Source organism: Eptatretus burgeri, chromosome 1, assembly GCF_056783735.1.
Source record: "Eptatretus burgeri isolate ZD-2024b chromosome 1, Ebu_testis_v1, whole genome shotgun sequence".
NCBI lineage: Eukaryota > Metazoa > Chordata > Myxini > Myxiniformes > Myxinidae > Eptatretus > Eptatretus burgeri.
The window spans coordinates 25,047,956-25,060,947 of record NC_140961.1 but is presented as its reverse complement, the minus strand read 5'-3'; the positions used below and the strand labels follow the sequence as shown (position 1 = coordinate 25,060,947).

Here is a 12,992-nt window from a genome sequence, read left to right as displayed (position 1 = left end):
CCGAAAACCCCTGCCAGATTCGACAAACCCCCTCGGAGAAGATGCAAATTGAAATTGGCTACCCCCTAAAAACATGTTTTTTGGGCGTGGCTCCACCCATAATGGGCGCACCATGCCCATTCTCAGGAAAACACAACTTGATCATGATATAAGCCTCCCACCAAAATTTTATCAGGATCGGATCAAAACCCACGGAGCTATGCTCGGGACAGACAGACAGACAGACAGACAGACAGACAGACAGACAGACAGACAGACAAGCCGGTAGGCGGACATGGGTAGTCGATCAAGTCAAATTTAGTCGTTTTTCAGCCGTTACTAGCCAACAAAAGTGGCCATAGCAACGGTTCTCTCACACATAACTGGGACATACCATGAACCTTCCATACCAGTTTCATGTATATCTGACTCATAGTCTCTGAGATATAACGAACTTCGTTTTTTTTATTGTTTTCGACCAGGGCTCATTCAGTCTATCTTCTCCGACAGTTTTCATAGGATCCGGCTGGAAATTTTTGACAATATGGCTGAATGTACTGCCCACAGTCGCTCGTGGCCTGATTTTTGAAAAAAATTTTTTTGTTTTTTTGAAAACTTTAAAGGTCCGTTGCTAGGCAACAGATGGGTCCATAGCAACGGTTCTCATTTGCACACAACTAGGTCATGGTATGAACCTACCAACCAAGTTTCATCGAAATCGCCATTGTATTAACGGAGCACTGGACCGAACAGACAGACAGACAGACAGACAGACAAACATATCGATGGAAATACTGATAATAAGGGTAGACGAGATAGACTACCCAACAGACACACACAGACAGACACACACACCAATAACGAATATAGTGGTCACTTACTTTTTCGTGAACCAATATTGTGTGTGTGTACAAAACACCCATGTGCTCACCCTGTTGTTCTCATTCCACCACCTCCATCTTCACCACCCACCCCTCCTCCCAGTTTATTTTTTTGTTGATAGACTGTTAAATCGAATCAATATGATATAGATGTAGCACAGACTTGATGGGCCAAAGGGCCTCCACATGCATGCAAGTTTCTTGTGTATTTCCTTGTGAATCCCCAATTTTTTTCCCCCAGAATTATTTGCGGTAAAAACATGTTGTAACGTGAATAACAGATAGGTCCATTAATGACACCAAAACAAAACAACATTTTCTGGTGCTTTTTCACGAGATAAAAGAACTGAATAACAGAACACAGTGTGAACAATTTAATTGACAAATACGTCATTTTGAATATAATAATGTTGATTCAAGAAACACGAGGCGTGCCTACCCGTCGTTTCGCTGACGGGTTTAATCAAAGGACGGCATGTTAAACTTAAACTACATGTGCATCTGTGATTATTCACTTTCCAACCAAGTAACTTGTTTATTAGCTTTACTACGGTACCAATATTTTTTGTTTTGTTTAAAACAACAGGAACTGCTACATTCAAGCTGGGGGTCCTGCTTCGTCTTCTCAGAGTGAAACACGGACGGACACATCTCCTTTGAGTTATAGATACGCCAAACTTGACCAATTGATCGATTTTGATGATCCTCCAATGCAGATAGCAGGTAGGTGGTAATACTTGTTTGAAGATGCATGAGCCAAACCAAGTCCAAATAAAACAACAAATAAACCAATGTCACCCGCAGGGTGACCCGTATCTTGCCAAAAGGTGACCACGTGCGACTTCTTTAAGGTCACACTGAGGTGAACAGAGCTGCTATCCACCAGGAGCGACTCCTTGAGGAATATCTGCCTACGAGAAATTCCGATGAGAATCGTTCTCCAGAGTAACCATGAAAAATTTGTGTTTGCCTCATAACGTCACCAAATGACGTCATAATGTCTCAAGCTTGACATATCTAGAAAGCACTCATCGAGGTTTCAATTTGAGGTACTACACGATATGGTTCCTAAAACTTGAAAATTTGACCTTGGGGTCAAATATGTTTGACCTCAGGCGCTAACCATGAAGGTCAAGGCCAATCGCCACCAAAAATTAATCAGCTATGCGCCAGACCATGAACTATATTCCCATGAAGTTTGAAGACGATCCGATCAAAATTACTCAAAAAATAAGGGTTTCGTCAACTCCCCTGATTTGCGACAAAGTGACCTTGACCTTTGACCTGCAAAATTTTATGCGCTGAAAGGGACCTCTATAGGCCTCTGATATGCGAAGTTACAAAAATTTCCAATGATAACTGTGCTCTGCAGAGTGATCGATACGTGATTACAGACAAACAAAAAACAAAAAACATACAAGCTGACTAACATATCTTGCAAAAACTTCGTTTTGGCAAGATAAAAATCTAACGAGAAAGCATCTGAAAACGCAAAACCCGACCGCTTTGTATTCGGACTTCTTCCGTATGCTAAACGGTACATTTGACCTTTTGATGCAATTATTAATTTTTTGTCTTCTACAAATTCTCATAACAAAGCTGTGTTGAAAATTTGGTGACAAAAGCTCAAACGTTACAGCCCGGACAGATAGACGCGCGCGCACACACACGAGATTGCAAAACCCCATCTCCCGCTGTGCATGGGATGGGCTAATGAACACTGCAAAAAAAAAACAATTTTTTTTTTTTACTCTATATTTTAAACAAAACCGGCAAAAACACTCCTGTATGCCTACCTTGGCCTCCTTCTCGATGAAATCTCCGAGCAATATATCCGGGCTGAGATTGTACCCAGGTGGGGAGAGGGTAATCGTGTGCAAGTGGCGCCGTTCACCAGTTTGCTCGTCCAGCTTTTTATCCTTTCGGCCCATGGCTCGCTTCAATGGCAGAAAAAGTCCAGCCTATCGAAACAAATGCGAGAAGAGAATAAGGAAGTAAGAAAAATAAAAATGTGAAGATGAAGATTGCAAAATGTCGACACCGAAATGTGAAGGTCGAGATTTTCTGCTCTCCCCTTGAAGCAGACTACAATTCTGTAAGGTTAGCTAACAGGAGTCCATTGTAGACGTGAAGCTTTTTCCCCTATTGATGGTTGCCGTCACACAGTCCTTCCATCCACAACACATCGTTGTTATATTATAATCTTCACAAAGGGCCAAGACCAATGCAACAATATTCTAAAGTAGTGTTCTTCCCGTCTTACTCCCAAGAGTGGCAATAACACTATCGGACATCTTCAGGATCCACGCCTATTTGACCATTGATGAGGCGGAAAAACTGTTTTACAGTCTTTTATATTACACAGCTTGGAGAAACCAAATTAAACATCACTGTATACATCTTGTCCAGCCCTGCATCTTCCCTACCCCTCATTCTTACCCGAATCCCTTGTTTGTCCATCTCCGTTAATTTTATCCTGCTGTTGGTGTTTCCCCCTCTTTTTCTGCTGTTCCTTTTGTTTTACTGTGTCCTCATCCATCCTGTGCTCTAGCTCTTCCACGAGGCTCGACTATGCATACAAAAAGCTGTATTTCTGCAAAAATATGAAGATACATTTTTAGTTTAAGATGATTACCTTAAAATAAAGGTATTCAGCTTAAAACAAAATTATAAGCTCAAAATATGGTACTACACCAATGATGGTGGGGGGGGGGGTATACAAACTAGATAGTGTTATTACTTTATCATGGACTGTGTGGTTGAATGGGTTCGATTTCCCCCTGTATAAGGATATTTGGCGAGAGGGAAGTCGTTTGGTAAAACGTGCACCAAGGAATCAGCAACTAAAGTAGCGTTGAGTGGGGCTGTGTTGTGTAAAACCTCCTGTAAAAGAGGCGAGGCCAGGTGGAGGACTTGGGAGTGCAAAAGGACTGGAATGGAATGGGCTTAGCGCTGCAAAGGGACATTGCACAGGCTGTTTGGCTAGCGAACCACAAGCCATAATGGCAAAGTTAATTGTGGAGTCCTTTTGAGGGGAAGAAGGCTTTTTACTGGGGGCGTCCCACCCGAAGGATAGTGACACCCATACCAGCGGACGGCGAATGAGAGGGATCGCCGTGCATGAGGAGGTCCCAGAGTTTACGAGTGCCGTGTCCACACCTGCGTGTGACACACGGACACAACAATCTTTTCGCCCGTAATAGCATCACTCCTGCCCGCCCTGAGCTGCACTTCACTCTGTGCTCGGGAGATGTGAACATCTCACATCGACTCGTGCTTCCCACAAGCCCTCACCCTTTGTTCTTTGTGTACGAGTCCGGTATTTTGGCAACATTTAGGGGGTTATTTATTTATTTATTTATTTCTCTTGTACACAAGATATGGATTTTTCACATCTTACTTTCCCCATTTGTTTGTCCTCAAGCACCAGATCCGTCCGAGTAGTGTTGGCTCGACTCCCCATGTCTCATTTCATTTAATAAACCATCTTTCAACCTTTGTGCCTCCTGCACGTTTCACTGCCAGGTTCCACTTTCATTTGGGTGATCCTTGGGGAATCATAGTATCAATCAAACGCAGTGAATTTAAACAACGTTTCGGAATTCGCGGAGGCCTTTATCAGACCTCCGGCTCAGTCGGGCTGTGTTACCAGTCCGATGACAAGCGACTTGCAGCATTGCCTTGAATGCACATAATTATTTAATTTTCCACTTCACAACCAGAGGAAGAAGAATATTACTCACAGTGCACAGCCCTGCTTCCAGGTGAATGTTCAGGTGAAGAATTATTTGAGGTCCAGAAGTTCTCCCTTATACTGTCCTCACAGCACGTATTCCTTGACACTAGTTTGATGGATCACGTTTCTTTTTTTAAAGCTCTTGATGTTTGTTGAAGGTGTTAATTGGTTGTCACAGCATCATTAGTCACTGCAATTGTTTCATGTCTACCAGGACTCATAAATATGCACTATGTGTCACATTAAGTTTCTTCTCCAAGTAATAAATATATGGCTATGCAATTGATAAATAGAGTAAAATATAGCCATTCATTACAAGTATTTAATCAGCACTGCAATTTTTTCCAAACAATTTGCCACATCACATCATGTCGTGAAGAGAATAAAGGCAATTTGATCACATTGATCCATGATCACATTGGCTTGCATAATTAATTGATCATAGGCTATTATATAAAACAAACTTAAATTATGATATACAGTGCTCCCTCGCTATATCGCGGTTCACTTTTCGCAGCTTCACTACATCGGGGATTTTCAAATCATACATATCTAATTTTATATCGAATAAGATGATGCACCACAACCATCACCTGACGAAGCGCCTGATGAAGAGGCGCCTCCAGTAGAAGAGATTTAATGCTCTTCTTCGCTGTGTAGTACTACATTCATCTCATCATCATCATCATCATATATGGATTTTTGTCCATATCAGTACTGCACAGCTATCATCATCATAGTCATATCTTCATAGGTCAGTACCCATAATACATTTTTTTATATTTTATAGTACAATATAGTATTTTAAAAATTATTTTTGGTCTTGGATTTTGCAGCCCCATGAAGTCGCATTTCCGATTAAAAAAATATATTTTTTTTTTTTTAAATAACTGATTAAATGTGTACTCGCCGAAACCCCGTCACAGATGGATTCCGTTCATTCAACCACCCTCACCAGCTCACCCACACTCGAGGGATATGGACTGGACAGGGCGTGCTTGCCCCCGCCTACTCATCCCCCGCCCCTGCCCCATTCCCTCCCGCCTTCAATTTGCTTACACCTGCCCAAAAATGTAATTACTCCGCCCCCCCCGTCTCTTGATTCCCTGCCCCACTTGCCCCTGCCCCCTGTCCACCCCTCACACTCAACCCCGCCTAATTCACCCCAGCCCCCTGCCCACTCATTCCCTGCCCCATTTCCCCCGTCTCCCGCTTTCAATTTGCTTACCCCTGCCCAAAATTTGCTTACCTTGCCCCCCACATCTTCATTCCCTGCCCCGTCTCTTCATCCCCCGCCCCCACCTCTTCCCTCCTCGCTCTCGTCTCAACGAAAAGTGTTTATTCTACTTCAGAGTTGAAGTTTGACTATTGCCACTATGTGCGATGCACTCTTACAGGTACGAAGTTTCTTTCAGTCCAGGTCACAGTACTGAGAAAAACGTGACGCAACCGCGAGGAGGAGCACAAAATTGGTCCTTCAGTATTAATATATAGATGGGGAAGGTTAATTAGAGTGTGTGGATGCTGTATAATGGTTTAAAATGCGTTTAAAATGTGTTTAAATAATTAAATTAATATGTGCTTTCTACTTCGCGGATTTTCACCTATCGCGGGTGGGTCTGGAACGCATTAACCGCGATAGGTGAGGGAGCACTGTACATGTATATATATATATATATATATATATATATATATATATATATATATATATATATATATATATATATATATATATATATATATATATATTGCAGTTGGTGAGTTTCTTCATCTGTTTGTCTCTGTCCACCCATTGGTTGGACAGCTGGCTTGACTCCACCCACAATTGTAACCTGACAATGGCCATTTTGGTCACCACGTAGAGGCCTCAGGCTTCATGCTACTGGTGTACAATTGACAAAGAAAACTTTTGTATAATCAAGAGGACTTCTGAGTTTATGTACATTTAAAAACAGCAATGCTGGTGACATGAAACGATCGATGTTAGAGTTCTATTTTGGTTTTATGAGCAGGAGGAGCAGATGGGGTAGAAGGGAGGACAGAGGGTTGGGGTCGGAGGGGGGGCGGGGTGGGGGGAGCAAATATGGAACAGAGTTGGGAGGGGGAGCTTTAAATTTTGGTGGGAGCAAGCATTGAGGATTTTGGTGGGGGTGGGGGCAGGGGTAGGTTGAGGAGTTGCAGGGAGGGGTTTGAAGGCTTGGAGTGGGGAAGGGATTGAAGCATTTGGGTTGGGGCGGGGGGGGGGTGTTGAGGAATTGGGGTTTGGGAGGGGCGTTAATGACGAGGTGTGTTAAGAACTTGAAGGTATATTTTACATGGTGCTGACATTCCGTGGGTCCCTACTAGTTATTTTATAAACTAGTCAAAACTGGGCTGAAATGTGCGATGATAAAATACATGTACAGTATTGTAGAAGGTGATTAAATTGCCAGACTGTTGATATTTGTTCTAACCTACAGCTGCAGCTTCTGACCCAGGCGACTGGAAGATTTTCTTCCGCATTGCTCCACAAGGTTTACTGTCAAATCGACATGTATGGGATCAAATATAGAGGGCTGAATTTTTAAAAAACCATGCCAATTTTTTGTTAAACCGAAAAACAAATAAAGCAACAATATTGTCAAACCTTATTCTTTGCCAATCACTTCATCTTCACTTCACTGAACCCCACCTTCACACAAGTCCATGTTTGAGCTACGTTTCTCAGAATTTTCAGTCAGAATACTGTTGTTGTAAAACTTGTCGCCATGTTCAAAATTCCATGTATGGTTTTAGTAATAAAATGATTCCTCCTCCTCCACCTTCTAAAGATATGAATCACTGCTAACATATATATTTTTGAGAAAGAAAAATAACACTTGCTTTTTAAAAATAAAGATAAGACTATCCTTATATTTGAAATTTAACCGAATATATGCCTCTATAAAACTAGAAATGACAGCATGTAAAACCATAACTTTTTACACTTAAGGCTGAAAAAAAAAATATATATATATATATATATATATATATATATATATATATATATATATATATATATATATATATATATACATACATACATACACATCAACAGACACCAAAGAAATAACCACACCACAATTACTAAGCTAAAGGAGGTAGATAATAAGTCTGTTAGCTAAACAGTTTAGTATAAAAATTGGATGAATTATGCTGTTAAAACTTGATCAAAAATGGATAGAGAAATAGAAATTTCAACTTCATTCATCGACTTCAGTTGAACCGTACATCTATCAATTATTCCTGACATGCGAAGCTTTTCAACAAAGAAAAGAAGAAGAAAAAACAAACAAAAACACCAACTGTGACAAAGGTAAGTGGTGGCCAAAGCGACAACTAACCGGCACATAACAAAGCTGCTTTCCTGCATAGAAAATAAACATCTGGCAAAGAGGAACCAAGGAGACCACACCCTGTCTTAGCGACTGTATGAAGCCAAGAAAGAGCAAGAGGTTGCTGAATTTCAGGTGGTAAAACACAACTTTATATTTTCTGCGGAATTGTACTCAAACAAGGCCAAAAACATGATCGTTAGCAAACGACAAATTTTGAGAAACAAACTCGTTGGTTTATATTTTCCGAACAAGTTCATCGTTACAGGTCCAACATGGTACACCCTTTGATGTCGAGCATATGGGAAATTGATGTAAAAGGCTCTTTGGGAAGGAGGGAATGGGTGGATACATTTGATACAAGAGATTTTCCATCACACCAATGAAGCTTTGAATTAGACCAATACACAAGCTGCTTTTCACATGTTGCGAGAAAAACTTGATGTAAAATCGAGCATTGTAGAGATTTGCAAAGCAAACAGATCTATAACAAGCACGAAACAGCAAAGGGGTATCAAACTATCTTTACAAGAGTACGGAGTCATGCAGGATTTATACAGCCTACTCTTCTGATGCGGTATCTTGTTTCTGTGGTCTCACTGGTTTCCGTACGACCTGCTCTTTTGCAATGAACTATTGCTTACCCTGACAATGTTGATACGGGTAGGTTTTGAGGCCAAAAAAAAAAATCATCAGTATCAGCAGGTAAACACCACTACATTGGTAAACCACACAAGACTTCATGGAAGGTCGACGTCGTCACTATCAGCAGGTTAACAGTAAAGTATTGGTAAGCCACACGAGGAGTCATGGGAAGTTGATCAGTTATTGGCCGTAACATTGCAATGCAGGTATGGCTGCAGAAATGAATTTTTTTTGCTGATCCTTCAGGGAAATAGTCACCAAGAAAATGCTTTTTTCCTGACTTTATAATGGAAAATGATAACAACAAAATTGTTTCCCTGTTACTTCACTCAGATTTGTGTTCGTCCATGTGCAAGAAATGCACCGGCAACCAATCAGAGTACTTGATAGCACCAAAATCGATTTACTGGGACAGGCTCCACAGACAACCTGCAAATTTATTTATTTTTCGGATGAGCACATCTTTAAGCCCACCTGATACAAAAAAAGTGATTTTGAGCGTACAAAAACAAGGTGACGCACATTTACAGTTCAGTTTGCTCAATATCAGTTCCACTTTCATCCATGGGTTTGAGCTAGTTACCTTGCTTTTTCAATGCTTGGACCAGAAGTGTATTTATTACCTCTGCCACCGAAGGTGGAGGAAGGTGATGTTTTCACCCCTGTTTGTTTGTCCATGAGCAGAATATCTCAAAAAAAGTTATGGACGGATTCAGACGAAACTTGGTGGACAGGTTGGGGCAGGGTCAAATACCAAAATAAGCGACTGTAATTGCATTTTTAAAACATGAAGTTTGATTAATTTCTGCAAAAACCTTTAGGAGAAGATAGTGTGACGGACAGACAGACAGAGACAGAGACAGAACCAATCACAATATCCCTTGTTTTTTTTTTTTTTTCAAAAAGTGTTGGGATAATAAGTAAAAAGAGAATTTGTAAAATTTCAAAAGATATATTTACCACTCACAATGCAAAATGAAGATGCTGTAAGGTGCAAGGTCACAATCATCAACACATTCAGCTGTAAGGTAAGGTTTCAGAATCATATCCATAGGATTTCATTGCAAGTGTCAAAAAAACAAAAACATTTAGGGATGCCTTTGGACTTAGATAGTGCTGCTTCTTATGTAGGCATAATTATATAGAAATTGTGTATAATTTTGTCAATATACAATACTCCTGACCTTATCTCTAATTTTTGGCATTGTGAGCCATCCCAACGTCTTAATATTTATTTATTTTCTATTAAAAGCATGACTTGGTTGAAGTACAAATGATGAACCCAGGTCTAAGTAATCACCAAATTAGATGCACACAAGTCTCACTATTTAATAATATATCTGGGAAATAAGTTTCTTACAATACAATTCGTGTCACGAATCAAAATAATTGCATCGAGTACCGAGGACGTAGCCATGGCAGAAAGCTTCAGTAAAGCAGACATTCTGATGTACGAGTACCATACTCTGTTACGGAGCATCGGTGCTGTCGAAGCAGTTTATTGGCAAGGGTTATACTGGGTGGTTTGCCATTGCCTTCCAAGCAGTAGTTAGGGCAGGAATTTGTAATTTGTTCACGGTGTGCTGGGATAATGACCTCCCTACTTTTCGCAAAGGACACCACGAGATCTATAACATCCACAAACTAATGCCAGCAGACAGGACGCCAGTTTAATGTCCAGCCGAAGGACGGCACACACATTGATGAATCACCCTGCCTGTGAAACGCCAGTATGGCAGTTTATAGCTGGGCCAGGAGTCAAACCCCGGCGAGACAGCTTAGAGTGTTTATACCTCTCAGCCATCTTGCCAGCCCAAGGAAGACATACAAACTGTTAAATTAATGGTGACGTAGATGGAAAATGCACCAATAAGTCTTTGCTATTCTTCATAACTCTTCCCCAAAAAGAAAAGCAAGCTTAGGAGAGGTTTTGTAACCGCTGAAGAGGGTGACGACGCATCACATCAAATGTGTCGAGGACACTTCAGAAGGAAGTAGTCTGTGCTGGGGTTACAAAAGTTGGTTGATCACTAAACAGAGCGCAATGAAGAGGAATGAGATCATGTATCATAAAGTGAGGGGAATAAAGGATGGCATTGGTACGGTCTTGCACTATATAGGTGGGGTGACAGAAACCTTGGGATGATAATGGTACACAATGGAAGTAATACTGTTGCGGGCCAGGTATCGGCGACGAGGCCGACCACTAGATGGAGCTGCAGAGTCGACTCCACCCGGAATCTGGATCGGACCTTTCGGAAAACTCCGACAAGTAAGGGTCCCTTACCGGACCGTGAATAGTCAATAATTACACCACGTGGTACAGGGTTATTTGCCAATCTTCAAAATACCTAGAAAATCCACATGGGGAGTTACCAAGTATTCACACCCTCGACGTCCCTCGTACGAGTCGAGCCGTTAGCGTGCCCGACCCATGCGCAACCTGAGCGGACGGTCGCAGAAGTTCCGTCGGTCCAATCGTACATTTACCGCGGCAACAGCCTTTATAATTCACCAACACGCGTGACGCTAAGCCAATGGAGGAAACACAGCAACAAACTGATACATTTAACACATGGGTTTATTTATAATGGGGGGGAGGGGGGGTAAGGAGGGAAGCGCGCAAGAAGGCAGAGTTATCCGAATATAGAGATGCAAGGGAATTTATGTACAAGCACTAATGCAGTTTTACTTAATATACTGGCACCACACACACACACACACACACACACACACACACACACACACACACACACACACACACACACACACACACACACACACACACACACACACACACACGTACACCCAAGAACCGGTGGCCACAGCCTTTATTGAGGCCTCCAGCTCGGAGGGAAAGGCGAGCTGAAGACCAGAGCCTGCCTCGGACCAGTCCACCTCGTGTGGTCTTCGAGCTGGCGGGGTGGCAAAACTCAGACCTTTCACGTGTGAGGTGAACGCAACAACCACCCGTGTCAGGCGAACGTGATCTCCACTCGTGTCACCCATTTCTCTCGCCTTGTTCACCGACAGAGACATGGCGCGCAACCCTTGCGGTTCTTTTGGAGGAATGATCTCTCAATCTCTCCTGTTCACCGACAGAGAGAGACGGCACGCAACCGACTTGCGGTTCTTGATGAGGAAGATCTTCAAGCAATTTTTCACCAACCGTGCCGCACCCTTATTCGCCTTGTCTCGGGGGGGGGGACACCTCCACCCTCCCCGCTCTCCCTCACTGGACGGTTTTGGCGCGCAGAATCGCTCGTCGCCCTGTCACTGGCCAAAACGAGTGGCAAGTCCATCGATTGGCCAGGGGGCGTGGTGACGTCACGCGGTCTGATTGGCTGAGTGGCGGCCACCCCACCCTTAGCACGCTGATTGGTCGAGGGCCACAGTGAGGCTCCTAATTGAACTCCGCCCACCATGGCGGCGGCATGAGGAAGCGAGGTGAAGGTGGGGGTGATGCTGGCGTAGTTGTAGTTGTAGATGCAGGAGCCGTAAAAATAAAAGAAACCCCGACTATCAAAGTAACTTCGCAGCACATGTACATTTAATTACCCATTAGACACGGGACAGAGACCCTAACTAAAAACACATACTTACCGATATAACTGTTCTATAGGACCTGTATGTTGTGTGCTCACGGCTTCCAGATTCGCAACAATATATCTCCCCCTGACAAACAATACATCTCCCCCCCTCCCTAAAAAGAAAGAAAATTATTCAAAATAAAAATCCTAACTGTGAATAAAAGTCATTTTGGTTGAATTGGAAAGAAATGATGAAATCAAGTTTGATATTCATGTCCTTTCTCAATTTTCTGCAAATTCACTTGTTTTTTGTCCCCCGCCCCTCCAACAGGGTCGGGGACAGGGGACATTAAAATGAGCTCTGACCGACCAATCATCTGTGCATGTATTTTTGTGTTTGCGATATATATATATTTTAAACCTTGAACATTTATTTCGCTTTCATATTATAGATTTCTATTCCTCATATCATCTCAACCTGAGCCTGGTGTTGGCTTAGTGGTTAGGGTGGCTGGCTTGAGATCTTAAGGTCCTGAGTTCAAGCCCCGTTGGCTGCTGAATTAATACCAGGGGGTTGACAGCCTGTCATCCTTCCGAGGTCGGCGAAATGAGTACCAGTGTACTGGTCCCGGTGTATGCTCCAGTTAGAATAGGGTGTACCATATCCCTGTGTGTCGTAAGAGGCGACCAGGGTTGGCGTCAGGAAGGGCATCCGGCCATAAAACATTGCCTCAAGAAAAGCTAACCTCTGCACAGCAGGGAAAAATGGCTGTAAAAACGGCTGTTTTTAAAAAATATCATCTCAACCTGTTTCGAACACAGCTGTGATTGGCTGAATTATGTTGCCATTGCAACCATCTCGGTCACT

At 42.5% G+C, this 12,992-nt stretch overlaps 1 protein-coding gene across 3 annotated transcripts in view; it reads right to left on the bottom strand.

Annotated features, from left to right (window-relative positions):
• Nucleotides 1-12,992, bottom strand: part of CCM2 (CCM2 scaffold protein) — an 84,227-nt gene that overhangs the window by 48,628 nt on the left and 22,607 nt on the right. For all 3 annotated transcript variants that reach the window (XM_085875693.1, XM_085875685.1, XM_085875700.1), the window contains one exon: nt 2,657-2,821. In XM_085875693.1, the coding sequence (XP_085731819.1) occupies nt 2,657-2,821 (165 nt within the window). The remainder of the gene's footprint in view (nt 1-2,656; nt 2,822-12,992) is intronic.